Below are 26,039 nucleotides of genomic sequence, written 5' to 3' on the forward strand. Positions count from 1 at the left end.
ACCATTTCAAAAATTTCTACATTTACAGTTCAGTGACATCAACTACGCTCTTCCAATTGTGCTGCCATTCTCACTTTAGATGAAGGCTTACAGAATAACAATGATTTTAAGGAATGCACAGGACTGGCAGTGTTTCATTCTGTTGTACACAGGGTCTCTATGAGTCGGAATTGACTCAATGGCACCTAACAACAACAGTCTACCATCTACTCCTTAACCCCACCTCAGACTATTCTCTACACAGCACCCATAATCTGTTCTTGCCACTACCCTCCAGTGGTTTCTCCTTACACTTAAAATCCAAACTCTTCATCATGGTCCATAAGTCCCACACAATCTGATTTCATCCCCTCTGTTTCCCCTGAACTCCATTTTTCCCTAGCCCTGGTAGCTCTCCTATTTCTTAATTACACCAAGGTCATGCCCACCTCAAGGTCATCACACTTGTTTTTCTCTGGTGGGAATACTGTTCCCCAACATCTCTGATCAGATATGAGGCCTTACTTGATTATCCTATCACAACTAGCTGTCACCACCCCCATCCCCACCCTTAATTACTCTCTATGCCATATTTTCTTCATAGATCTTACCACTCTCTAAAAGTATCTTGTTAGTTTATTTCTTGTTTATTATCCAGTTTACCTCACTGGAATCTAAACACCAAAAGAGGCAGAACTCTTCTGCGTTGTTCACCAGCGCTAGGGCCTAAAATCCCTATGGCTTTAATTACCATCTGTATGTTTAAAAAAAAAAAAAAATACCATTGCCAGTGAGTTGATTTCTGACTCATAGTGACCCTATAGGACAGAGTAGAACTTCCCCATAGAGTTTCAAGGCTGTAAATCTTTACTGGAGCAGACTGCCACATCTTTCTCCCTTGGAGCAGCTGGTGAGTTTGAACCACCAACCATTCAGTTAGCAGTCAGTGCTTAACCATTGCGCCACCAGGGCTCCTTATCTATATGCTAATGGCTCCTGAATTTATATTTCCAACCCTCACCATTGAGCTCCAGACCTGTACATATAGTTGCCTACTCAATATTTCAAAACACTTGGATGTCTTTATGGAACTGCAAACTCAGTGAATCCAAAACAACTCCATCCTGCCCACTTGCCCCACCTCCCACCCCATGGTAAATGGCAGCACCATTCATCTAAGGATAAAATCTAGAAGTCTAGGAGCATCCTTGACTCTGCCATCTCCCTTACTTCCCATAACTAATCCAGTACCAGTCGGGTTAATTTTATCTATTAAACTCTTAAACCTGTTTTTTTCTTCATCTCCTGAGCCACTTCCCTTGTCCAGTGTAGACCACCTACACCACTAGGTCTTATCTAGACCACTGCTTTAGTCCGACTAGTTTCTCACTTGGCATTCACTCCAGTTGTCCTGTCAACTATCAATTCTATACATAATAGCCAGAGTGATATTTGTCAAAATGCAAATCTGATCAAATCATCCTCCAGCCTAAAGCCCTTTAGTGGCTTTCCATTGCTTAGAATAAAGCCCCAAATAACTGTATCATTTCCAACAAGGCTCTCATGGTCTGGCTTCCATCTACTTCTCCAAACTTAATTCCCTTCCTTTCACCTATGTCCTCTCCACTCCAGCCTCATCAGCCTCTTCTCAGTTTTTCATGGTCCTTCCTGCGTCCCACTCCAAGTCATTTCCTTGTCAACCATGCACTCCCCCAAGTTAAGCTGGATTTCATAGAGGCACGTTTCTTGTCTTCAGATCAGCAATCAGATCATTGATTTGGTGATTGGATTGTCTGCACTACTGAACTAAGATTCAAGAGAGTTGACCATCGTATACCCATGCCTAGTACAATGCCTGGCACGCAGTAGACACCATTGTGGAAATGAATGATCCTAATATTCTAACAGGACGTTATGTCAAGAAATTGTCTAATTTAAGGAACTAGGTTTAAAAAGGCCTAAAATAAAAACAAGGATAGATAAAAAGAAAATACAACAATTGGAAGACCTGTTCATTGAATTAGGTCACAAGAGAGATCGAAAAATAAAATCTGATTTAAGATATTGCTTTAGGTAATGGAGACAGCCAGGTGGACATGTCTGGATGGCCTTTGAACATCAACAACCCAAACTCTGAAGAACCTGCAGACTCAGAAGGTAAGCCTTGCAGATACGAAAGTAATTTCCAAGGGGAGGACACATGAGTTAAACCTTAAGGAAATTTCCACCACTTCCTTTTCAAGGAGTGAGAGGAGGAAGGAAGGGTCATCAAAAGTAGACACCTCCCCCCCAACAAAAAAAAAGAAAAGCAGTACAATTTAGTTTTCAAAGCAGAGAGAAGGAAATTTATCAAAAAATGCTAACTACTCCAATCAGCCAGGATAGATGAATGAGTACAGGAAAAAGACCTTTTTAAAATTATTTTGAATCGGCAATAAGTGAACAAAATAATTTTTTTTTCTCACCACCTCCATTGCCACCACCCTGTCCTAAACAAAATAATTTAAAAAAACTTTTTGATTCAAAAATCAAAACAATATGGAGATGGAAATTGGGAGCTTTGGCTCCAGCTCTGTCCCTGTCTACTTCATTCTCTGCACGCTCACCCCCCAGCCCCATTTTATTACCTTCTTGTTTGTCCTTCCAGTATTTCTTTATGCAGATATACCCATTGCTGTCAAGTTGGTTCCAACTCATAGCAACCCTATAGGACAGAGTAGAACTACCCCATAGGGTTTCCAAGGCGCACACTACCACATCTTTCTCCTTTGGAGCAGCTGGTGGGTTTGAACCAACGACCTTTCATTAGCAGCGGAGCACTTAACCACTGCGCCACCAGGGCTCCTTACGCAGATATAGGCAAACATATATTATTGTGGGAAAGAGACTTTTGATTTGTCTATTAAAGAAAGATGTTGGTGATGAATGAGTGTGGTTTGGAGGAAGGGGAAGAGGGCAGAGTTGCATCGTGAAGAGGAAAGAGGAACTCATTTGTTAGGCACATGTGTCCCAGACACAGGTCCAGGGAGACAGCATCTATTCTGCCTTCGCTCCTCAATTCCGTCCTGGGGATCATCAGCCAAATTTCACAGGTGAGAAAACCCAAGGGCCAAAAGAGTGAGTAACTTGCCCAAGTGACACAGCTAAGAAGTGGCAGTGCCCGGGATGGTTGGTGAAGAGGCAGCCAGAGAAATCAAACTCCATAGTACGAGATACTCAGGCAAGTGAAGATGTTCCTAGAGTGGAAGAGACCTGTGCCTTTAAAAAAGATCAGTGAGGAAGGGAGGCAGAACTGAAGAGATTCAAGATTGAAGACAAAATAACTGAAGGAGAAAGATCCCCTTTCCTGCATGAAAAGATTGAAGACTTGGGGTAGGCACTCCTGTTTTGAGGAGGAAAAGTAAAATGAAGCAGAGGCAGGAGACAGGGTAAATAAGACTGCAGGGAGAGTTGAGTTTGCAATAGTCACAGTGGAAAGTGAGAAGAATAAACTTATTACAGGACATTAAAGGAATGGCAGCCCTGAAGCCCTCTGCGAAGATTGGGAAATTGCAGGGAGCAAATTCTTCATCTTCCCAAAACTTTTTCTTCATACCAAAAACCACTCCTCTGCAGCCCAAGAGGTGGAAGAAGACATCAGTGATGAGCCCAGGTAACTGATGGGCTTCTCTGATGGCCAAGGTGTTCTGGAATGGGCACTGCACTGAACTATAATTGACTGCTAATTCTGGGGTCCAGGTGGAAATGTGAAAGAGCCATGGAATGAGGATACTGAGGAGATTTCAGAGAGGTGAAGTTCAGAGGAAAAGGAAGTGCAGTGTTAGGATCTAGCTTGTATCGTGGGCCTTATTTCTCTTGCTGAACTAGGCTCTTTTTGGGTAGAGATCCATATTCACTCATTCATTCATTCAGCAGACATTGAACATGTATACTATGCCACATCCTTCGCCATGTGCCAGGGACACAGGGGTGACTGAGAAAGACATGGTCCTTGCCCCCACCAAGTTTGCCATTAATGGGAAAGGGAAAAACATTGATCTCTCGTGAGAGTTAAGAGAGAGGCCTGTAGGAATCCAGGAGGTCACTAGGCATCTAAGAAGGCCTAGAGCGAGGAAGAACACTGCCTGGTGCTCCACAGGTTTCTAAGTGAATCTGTGAATACTATAAATGAAAGCAGAATGGAAATGTGACAAGAAAAGAAGTTATTGTCACAGAAGAGCTCTTGAAGCCTTAAGATCTAATCAGCAGCTTTTAATGCCCCTGAAATACTGTGGTCCTTGGGAAAGGGGAGTTCACCCCAGGAAATAAGCCAGAAATTTGAAGTGGAATTCCCTTGGGAGGTCTCATTTATGCAGGTCATTTCAAAGCAGCATAGAACCTGCTTCTGTAAAGGAAAGGGTGAATTTGGAGCTGTTAAGAACCAGATGTCTGGGGCTTATTGGCCTGCATTTAAATCCTAGCTCTCCTGCTTCTACATGAGCAATTTCAAGACATTACTCAACTTGCCCTTGCCTTTGTTTTGTCATTTGCAAAACAAGGATGATAATGGCTAGCATTAACGAGCACTTAACTCTGTGCTTTGTGCCAAGGGCTTTACTTGTATTACCTCATTTAATAATACTCAAACAAGGATTGCTTGCTGAAAGCAAGAGGACTTGAAACACTGATGAAGATCAAAGTTTACAGCCTTCAGTATGGATTACACCTCAACATAAAGAAAACAAAAATCCTCACAACTGGACCAATAAGCAACATCATAATAAACGGAGAAAATACTGAAGTAGTCAAGGATTTCATTTTACTTGGTTTCACAATTAACGCCCATGGAAGCAACAGTCAAGAAATCAAACGAGGTATTGCATTGGGCAAATCTGCAAAACACTTTAAAAGACCTCTTTAAAGTGCTGAAAAACAAAGATGTCACTTTGAGGATTAAGGTGCACCTGACCCAAGCCACAATATTTTCAATCACCTCATATGCAAACAAAAGCTGGACTATGAATAGGAAGACCGAAGAATTGACGCCTTTGAATTATGGTGTTGGCGAAGAATATTGAATGTACCATGGACTGCCAGAAGAGCCAACAAATTTGTCTTGGAAGAAGTACAGCCACAGTGTTCCTTGGAAGCAAGGATGGTGAGACTTGTCTCACATCCTTTGGACAAGCTATCAGAAGGGACCAGTTCCGGAGAAGGACATCATGCTTGGTAAGGTAGAGGGTCTGCGAAAAAGAGGAAGACCCTGGAGCAGATGGATTGACACCATGGCTGCAACAATGGGCTCAAGCATAAGAATGAGTGTGAGGATGGCGCAGGGCCAGGCAGTGTTTCGTTCTGTTGTACATAGGGTCGCTATGAGTCGGAATAGACTCGATGGCACTTAACAACAAACAAGGATTAAAGGAGCTCACGTTTGTAAAGCACTCTGGACAGTGACCCATATCTAGTGAGATCTCCATACATGTTAGTGGTTTTGATTGTTATTGGTCAAGCAGAGGAGAGTGGGACCATCAGGGAGCATTTTCTGGGCTGGGACTTAAAAGGTAGCGAGAAAACAGAGGTGTTCAGGCGAGGGAATGCCTTCACCAAGCCGCGGAAGCGTGGTGTGGACTGGGAACTATACAGCCGAATGGCTAACAACGCAGATTGTAAACTCGGACGATCTGCATCTGGTTCAGCTCCCCTTACTGAGCACTCCTCAGCAAGTCACTCAGCTTCTAGGAGTCTCAGTTCCCTAACCTGTATGCACTCACTGGAGTCCATTTTTCCGCAGCTTCGCGCAAGGGGCACACTTGGTGCTCAATAACGCCGATTTCCTGGGCACCTTCCTTTCTCCCGAAACCATGCTTGGTGCGCCAGGCTGACCGTAGGAGACGGGATGGGGTGGTTGACAATAACAAATAATAATAGCAAAGACATACAGGGATTTCTAAGTGTACACGTATCTATCCAAGAGCTTTACACGTAGTAATTCACTGAATTATCACAATAATCTTAAGAGGCAGGTCTTAGTGTACCTTTCCTCAGAGAAACTGAGGCGCAAAGCAGCTAAGTAGCTTATTAAGCGCTATAACGTTTCTTGCAAACGGAGAAACATTAACCCTCAGCAGGTAGCAGTCGACACTGCCCCCCCTCAAGCACGCGAGAGCCCGCCTCGCCATCTCCCAGAAGGCGGGACCAAGTTAAGGAAGTCCCGCCCCAAGTTAAGGAACCCCCGCCCGGCCGCGGCCACCAGCTTCCGCTTTCGCCCTTGCCCGTTCCGTACGCTACTGCGGGTTAGCGTGTTCGGAATGGCGGCAACAGGCGACCGTGGCGTGCAGCCGGCGGCTGATGGGCCTGACACCTACCGCTCACCGCTGGCCTCCCGCTACGCCAGTCCGGAGATGTGCTTCGTGTTTAGCGACAGGTACAAATTCCGGACATGGCGGCAGCTCTGGTTGTGGCTGGCGGAGGCCGAGCAGGTAACGGGCTCGGGGTAAGGGGCCGGGCCGGGGCTGGAGGGCCCGAGGACCCACCCCGGCACGTGCCGTGTCCGGCTCAGAGCGGGGACTGAGCCGCCCGGGCCGCCGCTGCCCGGCTATTTTCGGCCGGGTGTTTCGCTCCTGAGGAGCTGCGGCCCCAGGAAGGCGAGGGCAGGAAGCCCGGGAGCTGTCACCTGTTGCCTCACGTTTTTAGTCCCCGAGGGTTAGCGACGCGGAGGAGGCTGCGAGAAATAGGGTCTGTGGTTTCAGGGACTTTATCGGGGCCATTCTTGCAGGAGTGCACCGCTAACCACGGACGTGGAGCTCTCGTTAAGTGTTATTGTGCTAATTTCTTTACACATCTGTGCTCATATAATCCATATAACGATCTTGTAAACTAGAGGGTATTTTTCCCCACATTATCCGTAGGGGAGAAAACCAAGCCTCTAGAGCACGTTGTTTGCCCTAGGTGACACAGTTAGGAGGAGTCGAACTGGGATTTGAACCCGAGTACAATCCAGAGCCTGGATGCTTAGCCCCTTCTTAGCACAGTAGCTGAGTATAGTTAGTGACAGGACTGTAATTCGGGTTTTCTAGGCCGCTATTTCCGCGTCACTAGGCAGAGCTGTGTACCTGAGTAGGGGGAATCAGGGTACGTGTTTAGTAGACAGGATTTATTGATTCTCCTGTAAGGGCTGCATGTAGAGCTGTTCAGTCCGGTTTCAGGAGTAGCTCCAGAGGGCCCTTCCAGGAAGAGTTGGAAGGAAGCTGAAGGTGATCCAGAGAGCTGTGTTTCTTCTCAAGTTGTGGAGGAAGGTGCCATAAGCAAAATTGCAAGGTCCTCTGGAATGGCATCATAAAAATGAAACAATCTAAATAAATTCCTATGACCTTGTTACAGTGGAACTCCCCAAACAGGAAACTTTCATCCTAGGTCCACCACCCCCTGCCCCCCCCCCCACTGTGTTCAAGAAAAGCAAATGATATAGTAGTATCAGACATTTATATAGTGCCTAATGTGTGCCAGGCACTGTTTTAAAAGTTTACGTATATTAGCTCATTTATCCTCAGACCAACCCTGTACGATAAGTGCTATTATTATTCCTATTTTACAGATGAGGGAGTGGAGGCACAGAGACATAATAAACGATTGCTTAGGTAACAAAAATAGTAATAGAAGAGGACATTCTGCAGTGCGTGTGGATTGGAAAAGCTTGCATGTACTCTATCTCATTTGCTATTCTCATTTCCATTCTACAGATAAGGGCAGTGGCACTTAGAAAAACTTGGCCAAGGACACCATAGCTAGTAAATGGCTTCAAGCTGAAGTTGGAACATAGGGTCGTCTGAATATGTGCTCCTTGCATTGGGCTGGACTGTGGGACATAAAATGATACTCAAGAAGTGTGTGCTTCTTAGCTTAAGTAGGTACATGAGACTAAATGGGCAGTTTCTGTCCGGAGGTGAGATGAGAAGACAGAGGGGGTCAGGAGCTGGTTGAATGGACACGGGAAATCAGGGGTGGAAAGGAGGGGTGTGCTGTCACAGTATAGGGAGCGCAGTTAGGGTCACATAACAATGTATGTGTAAATTTTTGTATGAGGGACTAACTTGAATTGTAAACTTTCACTTAAACTACAACAAATTAAAAAAAAAGTGCTATTTGCTGTGTCCAGTCTGTCCATAATAACCCATTGCCATCAAGTTGATTCTGACTCATGGTGACCCCATGTGTGCCAGAGTAGAACTGTGCTTCCATAGGGTTTTCAATGGCTGATTTTTCGGAGGTAGAGCTCCAGTCCTTTCTTCCCAGGTGCCTCGGGGTGGACTCGAACTTCCAACCTTGCTATTAGCAGCTAAGTGCACTAACCGTTTGCACCAGGGATGCCTGTCTTTTAATAAGTGTGTCAAAATTAGCAACATGAATAATAATAACATAGTAATTTAGTAGTTAAGAAACAAATTTGGGGGCTGAGAGATTAGGGGGAGTGTAGAAAATGAGGAATGGAGAAAGTATAAGTTTTGAGAAGATAAATTGCCTAGTGGGAGGAAGTAGTATGGCTAGGCTGCCCTCTACTGCTTTGCTTTGAGAGGTGCTCCCATGTGGTAGATACTGACTTGTAAAGGCCCAAGGCAGCCCTGCCACATGTGGCCACTGAGCGCTTGAAATGTGGCTAGTGTGACTGAGGAACTGGACTTTTACTTCTCTTTAATTTAATTAATTTAAATTTAAATAGCTACATGAGGCTGTCATGCTGGACAGCGCAGGTCTAACAAGCAAGCCACTGTCCTTAGGCTTAAAACTCCTGGGAGTTTCAAGTGAGGTTTGAACACATTGTCATTTGCTGGTGTGTATGTTCAGTACTTGGATCCAAGGTTCAGAGCTGTCTGTGGGCTGCCAGCTGAGTTTTTTGTTTGTTTTGTTTTATGCCAGCCTGATTTTTCCAGTGATGGATGAATATAAGATGTTGTTGATGTGTTTATTTTCTCATCAGTATCTCCTGGAATTGCTTTCAGTGGCTCTGAATTTGTACATGATTTGTTTGCTGTCAAAACTACTTACAGAATTCCTAATTTTGATTTCTCAGAGTAAATCCATCTGGGTCCCACACTCTTGGCACTTGTGTGCCAAACTCTAATGATTAAACAATAAAACAGAACTCTCCTCATGGACTATGCAGCTATGGTAGAACGGAGGGACAGGCAATAAATATGTAAATATGTCATGTGGTGATGTTGTTAGTTGAGTCCATTTCCATTCATGGCCACTCCTTGTGTTACAGAGTAGAACTACTCCATAGGGTTTTCCCTGGTGGTGCAGTGGTTAAGCGCTTGGCTGCTAACTGAAAGGTGGGCAGTTGGAACCCACCAGCCGCTCCTCAGAAGAAAGATGTGACAGCCCGCTTCCATAAAGACTTACAGCCTTGGAAAGCCTATGGGGGAGTTCTCCTCTGACCTGTAGGGTCCATATGAGTTGGAATCGACTCAACAACAATGGGTTTTGGTTTTGGTTTTAATCTTAACGGAAGCAGATCGCCAGACCTGTCTTCTGAGGTACTGCTGAGTGAGTTCAAACTGCCAACCTTTAGGTTAGCAGTTGAGCGAGAACCGTTTTCAATACCTAGGGACCTGTCATGTGATAAGTGCCCTAAGTAAAAGCAAGGTAAAGGGGTAGAGTGACCCAGAATGGAAGACGAGTATGGTGTTACGCTGAAGTTGGGGAAGACCTCTCTAAGGAGATGAAGTTTGAGTAGAGAGGCAGAAATGTGAGGAAGTGAGCCAAGGAGAGCTAGAGAGACAGAGGGAGTAGTTGAGAGCAAGATTCCATTGTTGTACATATTGGAGTTTACTTAGAATGTCACTTACCATGATTCATTGAGAGAGTTTCTCCCCTCCCTTCCCCATATACCTTTAGTGTATTTGCCCCAAATTTAAGGATTGGGAGGTAGGGTATAACTGATGCCATGAACCAGTGTTTTCTCCGTGTCACTTAAGTTCAAATAATTGTGACACCTGAGATTATTTGATTTTTATTTTGCTGCTTTTGCAGACACTGGGTTTGCCTATCACAGATGAACAAATTCAGGAGATGAAAGCGAACCTGGACAACATCGACTTCAAGATGGCAGCTGAGGAAGAGAAGCGATTGCGACATGATGTGATGGCTCACGTGCACACCTTTGGCCACTGCTGTCCCAAAGCTGCTGGCATTATTCATCTGGGTGCTACGTCCTGCTATGTTGGAGACAATACAGTACGAGCCCGTGTTGTTTGTTTCCACTTAGGACTTGCTTTCTATAATACATTTATAAAGTTGATTTGATTTTGTCCAGTGTTAGGAAGTGACTCCTTAGATCTTTACTTTTAGGGGTTTTATGGCTGAACACACTATTGGTATCCTCCCAAATAAACTGTAAGTGTCTAGTAACCTCCATAAAATAAGACCTGCAGATACTGCTTATGCATTGGTCTGCTGGACATAAGCCACAGTCTTAGCATTTTAGTGGCTGAAGTAATTTTCCACAGGGCTCTTTCCAAAGTCCTTCATATCTCTTGGCTGTGATTCCTGGAAAGAAAGATGGATTGCATTATCATCGTTTAACAAAACCTTGAATTAGCAAAAGTGTCTTATAGTCAAACATGGAAGAGTAACAGCAAGTGTTTTTGTGAGTTTACCAGGTGCTAGGTGCTATTCTAAGACTTTACACGTATTACTTCATTTATTCTTCACAACACCCATAAGAGACAGATGCTATTATCTCCTTTTACAATTGCTTTATTAAGGTATAATTTGCATACCATGAAATTTACCCATTTTAAATGTACAGCTGATGAGGTTTAGTAATTTATACAGTTGTTTAGCTTTCACCACACTCCAGTTTTAGAACACCTCCATCACTCCAGGAAGTCCGTTCATGCTGTGTGCAGTCAGTCCCCCCCCCCCCCCCCGCCTCAGGCAACCACTGACCTGCTTTCTGGCTCTGTAGTTTTACCTTTTCTGGACATTTCATATACGTGGGTCATGGGATATGATCAATGGATCATTGGGTCTGGCTTTATTTGACTGTATAGATAAAAAGAAATACAAAGAGAGATTGAAGAACTTGCTCAAGGTCACACAGCCAGGAAGGATACAAACCCAGGTAGAAGGGCTCCAACACGTATGTTCTTAATCGCGGTACATCTGTAAGACCTGAAGTTAGATGCCATATAAATTTCCAATCCAAGCCAGTAATTTTTAAGCTGCCCCAAATACTTTTTCAGTCAAAATGGTACATAAATCTGTGTGACTGGTGAGTAAGATAACTGGAAAAGAATAATCCCCTCACTTGGGATATCCTTTTTAAAAAAGTACTCAGTGTATCTTTATGGAGCCCTGTTGGCACAGTGGTTAAGAGCTTGGCTGCTAGCCAGAAGGTCGGCAGTTCAAATCTACCACCTGCTCCTCGGAAACCCTGTGGGGCAGTTCTGCTGTGTCCTATAGGATCACTATGAGTTGGAATTGACTTGATGGCAATGGGTTTTGTTTTTTGGTTTTTCAGTGTATCTTTGGGGCTTAAAAATTACTGCCTCATATAAGTGTGTGTTGGAATTGCCTCTTATCTCCCTCAGAGCAACTTTAAATTTCCTAAACCTTGTTCTGGGGAATGCTTTTCTTTGTTAACAATTTATAGATGTGAAAAAAGAGAAAACTAATGAAGTGCCAAATGGAAGTTTCTCAGAGACCCTAGCACTCCTCTCTGGGAAGATACAAACCTTGTTGACCTGGACATTAGCTGTGTGGCATTCAGGATGGGGCCTTACCCTTTATGGCGATCACTCATTTGAGATGCCATGTAAACAGGGCTTTATGAGAATAAAGGGTTTCTTCCTTATGGATTCCAGTAGTACTGCTTTCTAAGATGACGTACTTTTAAAACAGTAATCAGAAAAGAACGACTTCAGTTAGTATCTTCTAGCTTGCACAGAGGGTTGCTAATGATGAGATAGGCTGCTAGCTGAGAAACTCCTTTGAGATGGTCAAAAAGAGTTATGTAATAATATTGTTTGAACAAAGCTATTTAAGACCGTTGCATTTTCCTTTGCAGGACCTGATTATTCTTAGAAATGCATTTGACCTGCTTTTGCCAAAGGTAAGGAGTTCGCAGAACTTCCTACCAGCCCTTGGTTCCCTGTGATAGGAAGTAGGTGCCAATAAGAGTCACGGAAATATAAATCTAAATAGATAATCATTTTCTCAGGTGAATGCGTCCTAGGTCTAATCTATAGAAATAGTTGTCTTTTGGGGGGTTAAAACCTTACAAGTGAACACTTTTTAAAGCACAACCTTTTAAATTAAGGAAGTGTAACCAAAGGCACATTGCTGTCATATGTGCCTCAAGATTATGACTTAGTTCTGTTTTTCTGCATGAATTTGCCAATAGCCTTACAATCCTGCAGGAATACTTCATAACTTACTAGGTAGTCGGTGCAATTTTCAAACACTGGTTGCTGTGACTTCTCCCAGGCACTTTAAGATGAAAAGGTGTGGCCTCTGCCTTCACTGAGCTGGAGGTCTAGTCTTACATAGAATTGTCATAGTTTAGTTACTGATTTTGTAATAATCTCACCCTGAATTCACCCTCTTTCTACCACATGGTCTTCCCTTGTAGCTTGCCAGAGTGATCTCTCGGCTGGCCGACTTTGCTAAGGAACGAGCCGATCTTCCCACCTTAGGTTTCACGCATTTTCAGTAAGTGATATTACTTCTTGGGAGTGGAACTTGTTTGCGTGCATCTGACTTTCAGTTATGCCTTCAGTTCTCCATTCTTTGTGGTAACCTTTGAGGTGAAGCATCCCGAAATATAACCATAGCAGATAACTTAGGATCTTTCAAAAATGCTTGCAAGGAATGAGCCTGATACCCATCTTAAAAGCTGTATTGGTGGAAGAGTAAATCTAACAGTTCATTTGGTAAGCATTGGGAAATAGTATCAGTAGCCTTAGAAAGTATTCGTACCCGTTGACTTAGTAATTCCATTCTTGAGAATCTAGCTCAAGAAGGTAATCCAAATTATGGGAAAAGATTTATGCACAAAGATCTTTATTACAGTATTATTTACGATAGTAAACATTGGAAGCTATCTAAAAGTCTAACAAGGGAATACTTAAATAAGATATGGTATATCTACAGTTGGAATATTATGCAGCCATTAAAATGATGCTTGTAAGAGTCATAACATAGAAATGTTATTTTTATGGGGAAAAGACAGCGTATCAATTGCACAAAAGACTGGAAGAAAGTATTCCAAGATGTTGATATCAATTGCTCTGGTTTAATAATAGGACAATTAAATTTTTTCCTACTTTTTGTATTTTTTATTTTAAAAATGTACAGGTACTTTTATGATTACCAAATAAACCCTTTTTGAAGGCTGATGATGTCAATTTTCAAATGCTAGTGACAAGTTCAAGTGATGTCATTTGAGTAGTGCTGTATTGCCGTATCTGTCGTATGTTTCGATGGGCTATTCTTGTGGCAACAAGGGCATCATCTCATAACTTCTGAAAGCCTGTTGAGCTTATAAATCTTCCTTATGTTAGGGCCTGCCTTGATTGGTAGCAGAAACCTGAAGAAATTGTTCATGTGAAGGAGTTGGTGCTCAGTTGCTTGTGGCTTGACCACAGACAATGATCCTTTCTGTGCTGGCTTCCCTGTGCACCTAGCATCGCCTGTGCTGCAGCTCCTCTTCTCTCCACGTTTGTTGGAGTGTGCTCAGGGAACGCAGTCCTGGTATTCATGTTGGGAAAGCCAAACTGTAGAGGTAATTGGCTGCTGCGGTTAAGCAGGCATTAGGAACTCAGAAAATGGTGTTGACGCGTAGGCATCATCTCTGGGTGTCAGTGGATGTGTTTTTTTTTTTTTTTTAAATAACAGCTTCATTGAAGTATAGGTCACATACCATGAAATAAATCCTTTTTTAAAGTGTACAGTTCAGTGATTTTTTAGAATATTCAAAGTTGTGTTGTCATCACTGCTATCTAATTTCAGAACGTTTTCATCACCCCATAAAGAAACCCCATACCTATGAGCAGTCACTCCCCATTTCTCCCCAAGCCTCCCAGCCCTAGGCAACCACTAATCCACTTTTTGTCTTTATGGATTTGCCTATTCTGGACATTTCATATAAATAGAACTGTACAGTACGTGACTGAACAAGTCCATGCAAACTTAGTTATTTATTTGCTAACCAGTAATCTGTTAGTAGGAGTTAACAAGGAAAACCATACAGCGAGATTAATTTGGGAATAGACTATGGTTTGTGATGTGCCTGCTATGAACATTTCTTAATGGTATGCCTTGGTGTCACCAGCTGTCAGTATTCATCAGCCTATTTGGGGAAGTCCCACTTGAGGTGGACTAAGCTATCTTTTAGAACTCGGACATTATCGCAGTTTATTTGTATTTACATTTTATGTTCAGAAACAAATCTGTAGTGGACTGGTTTAGACTTCAGGCTGGAAGCAAAGCCATTAGATGTTGTGTTAGAAAGTGTGTCCTTTTGGTTGTATGTATTTTGGGGTTCTCCACAGTCTGTCTGGCTCTTCATCGTCAGACTTTAGCTCCTTACACAGGTCTTCCTTGACTGCCAGTCTGGATTGGCCTTTTCCAGTCTTCTCATCCTTGTTGTATTCTTCTATACCATTTATAGTATCAACAATTATTTTGTTTGTTTACTTGTTTACACAACAGTGTAAGATCCATTGGGCAGAGACAGGGACCTTGTCTGTTTTGTTCGCTGTACTGAGAACAGAGTAGTTGCTTGGCTAGTATTTGTTAGGTGGTTGTATAATAATATATATTTGGTAATGGTCTGGGGATATAGCCGTGAGCAAAAACAGACATTGTTCCTGCCTTTATATTATGCTGCCCCTTGAGGATGAAGAAAGCGCTATGCTAGTAGCCCTCTTTAGTTTTATAAACTTTAAATATCTGTCAATGACATTGATGTTCCTTAGCTATCATTTGGTGAAACTGTTTTTAGCGCTTGTTTAGTCTTACTAGCGTCTCCAACTCTTACTGTAATTGTTCCCTGTCCCAGGGGTAACAGTGGTTATTAGGAGAAGCGATGACGTTTTTATGAAGTAAGGCCTTAGTTTGAGACTTCTGTATGTTCTCCTTGGATTGTTTTCAGGCCTGCTCAGCTGACCACAGTTGGGAAACGTTGCTGCCTTTGGATTCAAGATCTTTGCATGGATCTCCAGAACTTGAAGCGCATCAGAGACGATCTGCGCTTCAGAGGAGTGAAAGGCACCACTGGCACGCAGGCAAGCTTCCTGCAGCTCTTCGAGGGAGATGACCAGAAGGTACTGTGGGAGCACAGGGCAGGGCTGACCTCCAGGATGACAGGAGAGATTGAGGGCTGGGTGGGGTCTTTAGGCTGGAAAGAGGACAGACACCTGGGCAGGATGATGCTGAGATATTCTCCTACTAGACACACCTGGATTTCTACAGGGATGTGTCTTTTCTCTTCAAGGTAGAACAGCTTGACAAGATGGTGACAGAAAAGGCAGGGTTTAAGAGGTAGGTAAATGGGAAAACGTTAACCTCCCCATTACGTTGACCAAAGGCTTGCACTCAGTATACCTGTAGATTGGACCTTAACTTTTTTGTCATTTTCTTCCTTCGTTCTACGCATTTCTTTCCATCTCTGGCCTGAGTTTTATTTTTTTATAGTCTGGGTTCTATTTTTTTATAATTTATAAGGAAAAAAGAAAACCATTTATTTCTGAGTTTTTCAAGTAGCTGTTAACCATGTTGATGTGGTTTTTGTTTCCTGTACTGAGGGCCTCTGGATCTGTCTGGAATTTGACTGTCTCCATTGAGGGTCACCAGGCCCCATCATGGTTCTTCCTAGGCACTTGCATTGGACTGTGGCAGGACATGGGTGCACTGGGCTATGCTTCTGTTCAGGTCAGGTCATTGATAAAAATGGTGGAGGACAGTGTGTTCCAGGACCAAGTTACCTGTCAGGTCCTCTGGACTCCATGTGACAGAACATACCAGTAAGACTGAGTGAAGTCATGTTTTGACATATTTTAACTTAAGATTCTTTTCTGTTTATTTCTAGGGCTTTCATCATCACAGGGCAAACATACACACGGAAAGTGGATATTGAGGTGCTATCTGTGCTGGCTAGCTTGGGAGCATCAGTGCACAAGGTGAGTGGTGCTAGCTGGGAGTCAGGGGAGCTTTGGGCCCCACAGACAGACCGACTCAGCCTCAGACTTTTACTTAATTGTGTTTCTCAGATGTCAGTTCTTAGCAATTTGTAGCCTACGTGTGGCACTTCTCTTAAATGAATGTATTTTAAAGGGCAGGACTAGTTTTGGCATTCTCATTAAAGTTACTCTGAAGCCTACAAATGTCCACCTTGTTCCGAGGTGTATGAAGTTAGTCTTGCTGTTGTCTTTTCATTGTCTTGTGTTGTCCTAAGTAGTGTTTCACAAAAAGTTATCAGGCCCCGTGAATTTGTCATCCCAGCTCCTCGGGAGCAGAGAGAGAAGTCTGAGTAAGATACTTCCTAGAGCTCTTGAGGGCACCACACCTGAAGAGCTCGTCTCGTTCATCTGTCTAATCCCTGCTCCCAGACGCCTGCGTGCTGAGATTGTGGGATGATGCCTGTTCCCCTTTCCCCAGATTTGCACCGACATACGTCTCCTGGCAAACCTCAAGGAGTTGGAGGAACCCTTTGAAAAACAGCAGATTGGTGAGTGTCGGGTGGAGACCTGGGAGCAACACAGAGGTGCCGGGAGGCTGCAGGCGTGTGTTACAGCTCGCCCGGCTGCACACTCGCTGTCCTCTGACGTCTTTCTACCTTGCTGGTCCTTTGCATGGTCAGGCTCCAGTGCGATGCCATACAAGCGGAACCCTATGCGCTCGGAGCGTTGCTGCAGCCTCGCCCGTCACCTGATGACCCTCATCATGGACCCGCTGCAGACAGCATCTGTGCAGTGGTTTGAACGCACGCTGGATGATAGTGCCAACCGGTCAGTGGAACCGGCCAAGTTGGGGAAGGCTAGGATGAGGAGGAGCCTGGAAGTAGGAGGATATATTTGAGCATCTCTGCCTTCCCACCTTGTCCCCAAGGGCCCTGCAGTCTAGTGGGGAGGAAGAATGTTAAAGGACAGTACAGTGATAAGTGCTGTGATCAAAAGTGTCTAAGGTAGAGTGGGAGCAGAGGAAGGGGTAGCGTCGCAGGAGTCGAGAAAGCTTCACAGATGAGGTGATGCTGTAAGACTGAAGAAATGATGAGATCGGCACCCTGTGTAAAGGCAAGAGAGAGCACCGTTTAAGAAGTTACTAGTAGTGCTGGAGAATGAAGTCATTATGCCAAGAGATGAAGCAGGACATGATTGTGGGTAGGAGCCAGCTTATAAGAGGCCTTTTAGGCCCTGGAAAGGAGTGTAGTTTATTCTGAGGGCGGGTAGATGTCAACTATAATGTCTTGGAATAGTGACATCTTGATGAGTTATGAGACAGGTCAGAAGTAATTTGGAGAGGAAGGCTGTGATTATAAAGTTGAATGCAGATAAGCCAGCCAAGGTGGTTGATTGGACTGTAAGGAACTAAGTGACTGGGGGTGCTAGTGCCATTTACTGAGGCAGCAGCTACAGAGAGAGGAAGGTCAGGTTTGAGATGGTGAGAAGGAAGCAATGAGAACATGGCTGAATTCATTTGCGTTTGAGGTACCTATGCGTCAACCAGGTTGGCGCTCCCTAGTTGGGTGGGTGTAAGATCTGGCACTTGGGCACGTGGTCTGGGCTGGAGGTGATAGATTTGAGGGTCATCAGGATAATAGGGGTAGTTGAAGCCATGAGATTGAAGGAGATTGTCCAGGGAGTACATATGACACAAGAAGTCAAGAGGACTTAGGGCAGATTCTTGGGACGCAGCTACATTTTACTGAAGTTTTTATTTGTTTAAAGAGATAACTGAGTTGGCTGTTTGTTTTTTAGACGTATCTGTTTGGCCGAGGCATTTCTTACTGCAGATACTATATTGAATACGCTGCAGAACATTTCTGAAGGATTGGTGGTGTACCCCAAAGTAAGAGGCCTCAATTAAAAGGCAGAGAATTAGGGAGGGTTGGAATGTGGGAAGGAATGTGACCTTTTCCTGCTTTGAGGTGAGTGTGCGGGGTGGATGCATTATGGTCCAGTAGGAGTTCTTCCCAGCTGGAGCTCATTCTTCAAGAGCATTAGGTAGTCACAGACACATTTATAGAAAAGAAAAGAAATACTTTAAATTGGCCTAAACTATCTACCATCATGAATCATCAGCTCTTGTGTGACTCAGCCAAGTAGAAAGCTCCATTTGTCTGGTTTTAAGTACCTGTGGCACATGGGTTCGTTTCCATCATATACTGGGCTCTTGAGGTTGGGCACCAAAATTAACAAACTTAAGGTTTTAGGAACTGTTCTGATTAAGCAACTTGTAGAAGTTTATTCAAATCAGTCTTTCTTTCTTTTTCAACCAGGATAATACTCTGGATTATTATGATGTAGAATAAAATAGCCCATTATTTTTTCTCCATGAACATCGTAGTTAGTACCTTTTCCCTCTGTGCATTTTGTTTGGCATAGTTGATAACCCTGCTGTGTGTATGACATTTAGCTTGAAGCATGTTTCTGGGCCCCTCACTCACTCTGCTCTTCTAGGTCATAGAGCGGCGTATTTGGCAAGAGCTGCCTTTCATGGCCACGGAGAACATCATCATGGCCATGGTGAAAGCTGGGGGTAGCCGCCAGGTTTGTAACCCCTCGTGCTCCTGGATAAATTGAGTGTGCACCTTAGTCCTGCTCTCTCCTTAAAGAAGGATGGTTGAAGGCATTTTGGTCATTACCTTCAGTCATGGTATTGGCACAGAACAATGACCATATTCTGCCATAGAAAAGACTAGTCTCTGAAGGGGGGTTGTGGTGAATTTGATTTAGTAAAAAGGAATTACTGAATCACTCGCAGAAAGGGCACTCTCAGTGAAGAGGTGGGGTCTGTATTTCAGTGGGAAGTGAGCAGGAAATAGAGCAGATGGTTCATGTGGCTTTAGAGAAGAGAAGCCAGGGAGGTAGGCACCCATTTCAGATCCATCCTACAATGTGATCAGAGAATGAAGATCCTGGTGGAGTCAATGGGAGGCGAATCACCTCAGCCTGGAGGGGTTTTGGGTGCCACCTGTGTAGACAGAGTGGGTGAGGAGAGTCTGATGACTTTTCAAGAGTTTGCAAATGCCCCCTGTTGGTAGTAAACCAACACCACTTCCCTTTCCTTTCCCAGGATTGCCACGAGAAAATTAGAGTGCTGTCCCAGCAGGCAGCCGCTGTGGTCAAGCAGGAAGGGAGTGACAATGACCTCATAGAGCGTATCCGGGCTGATACCTACTTCAGTCCCATTCACTCCCAGTTGGACCGTTTACTAGATCCTTCTTCTTTCACTGGTCGTGCATCCCAGCAGGTGAGCATCAGTCAGAACACGTTCACGGTGTTGAAATCTACCCTAAATGCTTGTTTGCTTGTTTTTTTTTTTTCCCACACTGCTGCGCTGCAGAACCTGGAATACTGTCTTTGATGGGGCGGGTGGGGAGGTGGAGGGAATGGAACTAGAATGAATTCAGAACGGTGCTGGCAAAAATGTAAAGATTTGGCTATTTTGAGCCACCTTAAACATTTCCCTACGTGGATTTGTCTGAATTCTCTTTTAGTCTAGAGGGAGTCTATGTGGTATAGTAGACAAAGATCCAGTTTTACTGTCTGGTGATCTAGGTTCAATCCTGACTTGTGACATTTACTGGCTGATAGGATAAAAATATTTCTCTCAGAGTGTTCTTGTGAGAATTGAATGAAAGGCCTAACAGTGGCTGTGTGCCTGGCATAGTGCGTGGCACATATTGATTCTCAGCAAATATCATTCTCCTGCTTGGCCTTTTGGAGAAGAGAGAAGAATGTATTCAGAAAGCATTTGTTCTTGTTGTGTGCTATCAAGTCGATTCTGGCCTATAGCAACTGTATAGGGCAGAGGAGAACTGCCCCATAGTTTCCAAGGCTGTAATCTTTACAGAAGCAGACCGCCACATCTCTCTCCTGCAGAGTGGCTGGTGGGTTCAAACTGCCGACCTTTAGGATAGCTGCCGTGCTCTTAACCACTGCGACACCAGGGCTCTTTCAGAAAACATCTACCAAGTACATACTAGGTACTCAGTATGGGCTCAGGCACTGGATTTAATTCTGGGGATTTAAAGATAAATAGATAATCCATGTCTTCAAGGAGCTCAAAACTTAGTGGTGAAGACTTGTAAATAGGTATTTATAATACCAATCAATACATGCAGGAATTGAGGGATACTGAGCCTGTTTGGGGATCACAAAGGAGGAGACAACCCTTTTGAGGTGGTGGAGAGTAGGAGAAGTTAGGAAAGCCTTCTTGGAAGAGATGACATCTGGGCTGAATCTCAAGGGACAAGTAGAAGTTAGCCTGGGAATGCGCCAGGCTGAGAGAAAGTGGCAAGCACAGCCATTTCGCAAGTGAGAGAAAGTACTGTCAGTTGGGTGTTGCTGGAGTATAATGTGCTCAGAAGTAATAGGTTTGAAGCTGAAAAGAGACAGGAGCTTGTTGTGGCCGGCCATTTATATTCAAATCACTATGGTGGTATGTAAAAGATGGATTTGAAAGACTTAAAACTGGAGGAGGAAGACCAATAAAGAACCTGCTGCAGTAGGCCACTCAGTAGATGAGGAGGGCTTTGCCTTAAGGCAGTGGTGGTAGATGGAGAAGAGGTAGAGATTTGAGGAATATTCAGGAGGTTAATCACTTGATGGTTGGTTGAATGAGGCTGGAAAGGAAGAGGGAAGAATCAGTGATGGTTTTCGCTTGGGTGGAGAACATGAGACCACCTGAGAGAACGCAGGCTGGGCTGATTTATAGGAAAGCTTGGCGTCTGGGCTTGGTGGTGGAGTTGTCTGTGTCCAGGGAGAGAGTGTTGAGAGACTGTTGAGGAGAACAGAATCTCAGTGGTAGAGTAAAAGCTTTATCAAATTAGGGCTCAGTTTTGGCTAAGTAATGAAGTCATTCCTGAGGTTCACCCTTCAGCCAAAGATTAGACGCCCCATAAAACAAAACGAGACTAATGGGGCACAACAGCCCAGGGGCAAGGACTAGAAGGCAGGAGGGGACAGGAATGCTGGTAATAGGGAACCCAAGGTTGAGAAGGGACAGTGTTGACATGTTGTGGGGTTGTTAAACTTTGTCATAAAACAGTATGTGTACTGCTCAATGAGAAACTATGTGTCCTGTAAACCTTCATCTAAAGTACAATTTAAAAAAAAAAAAAAGGCTCATTAGTACAAACTGACATTGAAAAAGATGTTTACAACTTATATCTAAACATTTTCTTTTGTCTTCTGTTTGTTTTCCTCTTGGGCAGGTGCAGAGATTCCTAGAAGAGGAGGTATTTCCCCTGTTGAAACCGTATGAAAGTGTGATGAAGGTGAAAGCAGAACTGTATCTGTAGCACTGCAAAAGAATTAAATGAAGAATCAGTGTTGGTTAACTTTTATTGCTGAGGCATGAAAACAGTGTCACTGTAGTGCCTTGTCTTACTTCAGGAAGAATTGTTGCCTTAAATCAATACAGTGCTTTTTCCTTTCCATGGTACTTTCATGTATATCAGGGTTCACAGTGCAGAAGTAAATTAAATTGTGTGTGGACTGTTTTTTACAGCAACACAGACTTGCATCATAAAGGTAACTCACAGCTTACTCTCTGTTCTTTCAAGCCACGTTTTCCAGCTGCCTCATCAAGTCCTTTCACATGTTCACTTGATTGTGCGGTAGCAAGAAATTCCTGGTCCTCCTGAAGAATTTGATCTGGGTGTAGCAAAATAATGTGGGCTCAGTGATTCAGTATAGTAGGCACTTTTATTTCAGTTTTGTTTGGCTACGTAATGAAATTTGAAGCTATAGTAAAAACTCAAATGATATGCTCATCAGGCCTGCTCAGCTCAAGTTGTGCCAGACCTCATTTCATCTTTTGATAAGGTCTCTTGTGATAAGGCTTGTATGTCAGGGACATGCTAATTGTGTATATTGATTTTTCAAGACATTGACAATCTTCACTCCTTGGATTAAACATGGATTTATGGCTGATTGAGCCAACTGTAGCCACAGAGTGTTGAGTAATGAATTACCCTCCACTTGGAAGGGGAGCGCTAGTGTTAATGCCTCAGGCCTCTATTCTTAGCCCTGTCTCATTCTACAAGAATTTCAATTTAGATGAAAATAAAGTTTATCAGATTTTCAGATGACCAAAACTAGGAGAATTAAGCAAAACGTTTGGTATAATAACCAAGATTTCATCTACCCTAAACAGACTGAAATGATGTGGCTAAAACTAAGGAAAAAATTAGTAAGGGTAAATGCAGATACGTTAACCTTAAACTCAGGATGAGCCAGAAGTGGGTGCCACTGATATAAGACAGTTTTAGGATGTGTTAGTGGTAGCATAACCCAAAAAACCAAGCCCATTGCCATTGAGTCGATTCCAACTCATAGCAGCCCTATAGAATAGGGCAAAACTGCCCCATAGGGTTTCCAAGGCTTTAAATCTTTACAGAAGCAGACTGCCATCTTTCTCCTGTGGAGTGGCTAGTAGGTTTGAACCACCAACCTTTCGGTTAGCAGCTAGTGCTTAACCACTGTGCGACCAGGGCTCTTCAGTGGTAGCATAGTGTCCAGAAAAGCCACTAGAGTCTTACTGCTCCACACTCAGAGCATTGTGTTCAGTTTTGGCAGTTACAGGAACAGGGATAAAATGGAGCCAGCCTCCAAAGAAGGAATGCTAGAACTCTATTCTATACAGGAGAAAACTTGTCAAGGCTTCAGATACTGTTGTGTGGAGGAAGAGTGATTATCTGTTGCCCCAAGAGCCCATTCCCATTGTTAAGGGTCTGAGATAGTTTGGGGCCAGACATGGGAGCTGCTGTGAGTGATCTCTCCCCATGGGTCAAGCTGAAGCTAGAAGACTACGTAGTTATCAGGAATGGTGTGAGGAGAGACTGAATTGTCTCCAATTGTATCTAATCAAAATAGAAGTAAAGAACTCAGCCTATTAGAAAGAAAGAATAGGAGGAGGCCATCCTTAAAACCAGATTCTAATGCAGTTCAGTGCAGCGAGGAAGGATGGATAGCATAGAGCCAGAGGAGATCTCAGCTCTTCCAGAAACAGTTTGGTTACTCCCTCTATTATTCCTCTTATAAAAATCTTGAGGGGATGCTTGAAACCAGTAGTTCTGCCCCAAGGAATAAAGTCATAAGGCAGAGCAAGCTTTCTGTCTGCTTCTCTGGTATGGCCTCAGAGAAAGCAGCTACTGTCAGTGTATCTGTAACATATATTGCATACCAGTCACACTGGTTATATCAGATACCATGGATTTTAGTTCATAAATTTCCTCACAGAAAATAAGGAAACAAGATAATAGTCTTGCTGTGATGATTCTGCCGCTGGATTTATGATCCCTAGTGATTGGTGATTTGGCCCGCTTTTCTTCCTGGACTGTTTGAATGGGTGGGTTTGTTTGTGGTTTTTCCCTCTCTTCCTCTCTCCATTCTTTTTTGTATTTATACTTACATACTTGTGATTGTAAGGTTGCATAGTGGCTAAGCACACAGCTGCTAACTGAAAGGTCGGCAGTTTGAACCCACCAGCTGCACCGTGAGAGAAAGATGTGGCAGTATGCTTCTGTAAAGATTCCAGCCTTGGAAACCCTATGGGGCAGTTCTGCTCTGTCCTATAGGGGTCGCCATGAATACTCAGAAAATGTCACTTCCTTTCTGAGACCAGGAGACTTCACCCACCTACCTCTTTCCTCCAAGTGTGCTCAATGAGCGAGCAGCCTGAGACTTCAGGATGCTGCTGTTTGGTTTGCCTGCCATAGGAAAGGTACCCCTTGAACTTGAACCAGCCAGGGAAAAAAAAAAGGCTGGCGGGCTATAGAGCAGAATATTAAGTGTGGTTTCTTAGATAATGGGTTTAAGGTGACTTCTTTATGTTTTTGTGTTTTTTCAAGTTTTAAAATAACATTTTTGTTTAAATAAACTTTTTATTTTAGAATAGTTTTAGATTTACAGAAAAACTGTAATGATAGTACAGAGAGTTCCCATTTACACTGTACCCAGCTTTCCCTATTATTAACATCTTACATTAGTATGGCATATTTGTCACAATTAACAAACTGATGTTAATACATCATCAACTGAAGTCCATACTTTACTCAGGTTTCCTTAGTTTTTCACTAATGCCTTTTTTCCTGTTCCAGGATCCCACCTGGAACAGAAATTGCATTTAGTCATTGTAATATACATTATTTTTAAAATACTGGAATTCGTTTATTTATTTCTTAGAAGATACGTTCTTTATCAGAGATGTGGTCTAACGGGCACAACATTTAGTTCATAAATTTAGCTAATTCTGAACTTAGGAATCTAAGTAGTATTTTGTTTCTCCACTCTGGATCTGGCAACTATATCCTTACCCTAGTAAGTGCTGTGTACAGAGAAACAGGTCAGAGGACAAGCTTCTGAGGAAGTGGTTTAAATGCTGAGTATGGATGGTAATTTGCCTTCATGGAAAGTCCAAACTGAAGAAGAAACTGAGTTGAGTCTCTGGCTAACAGCTCAACATCAGTACCAGGGAGGACCAGATTATCTGCTGCTGACTACCTGGACAAAGGTCAAATGAGATTTGAGGTTTTTTAATGGATGAAAACAAATATGAGGCCCTCCTGATCATTTGTCACATAAAGGTCCTTTGGCTTTAGAAAAGACATGCTTGATCCGGCCTTTCAGATTCTGACTTGTCTTCTGCAAGTTTTCTGTATTTGTGTGGTGTCAGACCTTCCTCTTCTATCCGCCACAAATAGGGCAGAAATGGAGGTTTGGTAACATTCTAGCCCAGGATGCAGTGGAAAGGGGCCTCTTAGGAACTACTGCAGACTCCCTTGTCCCTAATCCCCACAAAGGGATTCCTAGGAAGTACCAGTATCACTCTTTAATGAGTGATACTAAGTGGCCACATATGTGCGAGATTGGGAGGGAGACTGGCGCCATAAAGGCTGAGTCTGTTTCCATCCACCCATGGATCCATCCTTTTCATTGCTATGGCTCGAGGGCCCTGAGAAATCCTCTGTTAAAGTTTAAACCCCTGGAAAAGTGTTACACCGTGCCTATGGTTTTAAACTTTAATAGGACAGCTGTCTTTCAAGTATTTAGGATAGTGCCAGTTGTAAGAATCTTAATAGGTCAAGTATATTTTAAGTGTATACTGCAGAGGTCCAAATTTAAAGTACAGATCGCAAAAGGATTAAACCCACCATTGCTCAAATTGCTCATTTCCTTCAATGAAAAAAGGCAAAATGAGATATATTTATACTTTGCATTCAGAAAGCTTCATTTCTTTTATGATAATTGATGGAAACAAGTATTTACAAAATATTTTTCTTATTTCTGCTCTGAGTTTCATACTTTAACAATGCGTTTTTCAGCACCCTGCTGTACTGGGCATACAGTGGCGAGCAAGACTGGCTTTGCCCTGCTGTCACTTACAGTTGCAGCGCAGGAAACAGACTGTACACTAAATGTGAGAGGGGCTCCTCAATAGCTGGGTCACGCGTAGTTCCACATGTAGATACAGGGAAAGCTCTTTAAGCGACATGGAGAAAAGGTGCTGTTGAGATGATACAACTTTTTAATTACAAGAAATCCACACAGCTTCTGCTGGTTTTCCCTGGGGCTGTGTTTTCACTTTCACTTTCTCCATTGTGGTGAAAGTGTTGTTTTCCCACCTTTGTGGGGAATTACTTTACTACACCTGGCTCCATCCACCCCCTACTGGGCATTGCCAGAATGGAGAAGGGTCTCACCTTGGGTACTGTCCGGTGGTGGTGGTTTGGTGCCCACAGCTGGGTTCAGACTTATAGCAACCCCATGTGCAACGGAACGAAACACTGCCAGGCCTACGGTGCTGTCCTAGGAAGCTTTTACAATTTTGACATTTTTCTTTTTCCATCC

General features: G+C 43.5%; 1 protein-coding gene across 3 annotated transcripts; it reads left to right on the forward strand.

Annotated features, from left to right (window-relative positions):
- Window positions 1–6,221: 6,221 nt before the first annotated feature.
- On the forward strand, window positions 6,222–25,885 carry ADSL (adenylosuccinate lyase). 3 transcript variants are annotated; one of them, XM_004373883.2, is made up of 13 exons: window positions 6,222–6,440; window positions 9,991–10,194; window positions 12,029–12,073; window positions 12,593–12,672; window positions 15,116–15,287; window positions 15,458–15,504; window positions 16,052–16,142; window positions 16,621–16,690; window positions 16,823–16,970; window positions 17,940–18,030; window positions 18,642–18,731; window positions 19,258–19,434; window positions 21,401–21,520. In XM_004373883.2, exons 1-13 carry the CDS (start codon window positions 6,270–6,272, stop codon window positions 21,485–21,487), a joined length of 1,473 nt encoding a protein of 490 aa, XP_004373940.1. In that variant the 5' UTR covers window positions 6,222–6,269; the 3' UTR covers window positions 21,488–21,520. The 3 variants fall into 3 exon arrangements, with proteins under 3 accessions (XP_004373940.1, XP_023584832.1, XP_023584833.1); XM_023729065.1 differs by having other exon boundaries at window positions 6,248–6,385; window positions 21,401–25,882; XM_023729064.1 differs by lacking the exon at window positions 9,991–10,194 and having other exon boundaries at window positions 6,235–6,440; window positions 21,401–25,885.
- Window positions 25,886–26,039: the final 154 nt, after the last annotated feature.

This window comes from Trichechus manatus, unplaced genomic scaffold (assembly GCF_000243295.1).
Source record: "Trichechus manatus latirostris isolate Lorelei unplaced genomic scaffold, TriManLat1.0 scaffold00027, whole genome shotgun sequence".
NCBI classification, from domain to species: Eukaryota; Metazoa; Chordata; class Mammalia; order Sirenia; family Trichechidae; genus Trichechus; species Trichechus manatus.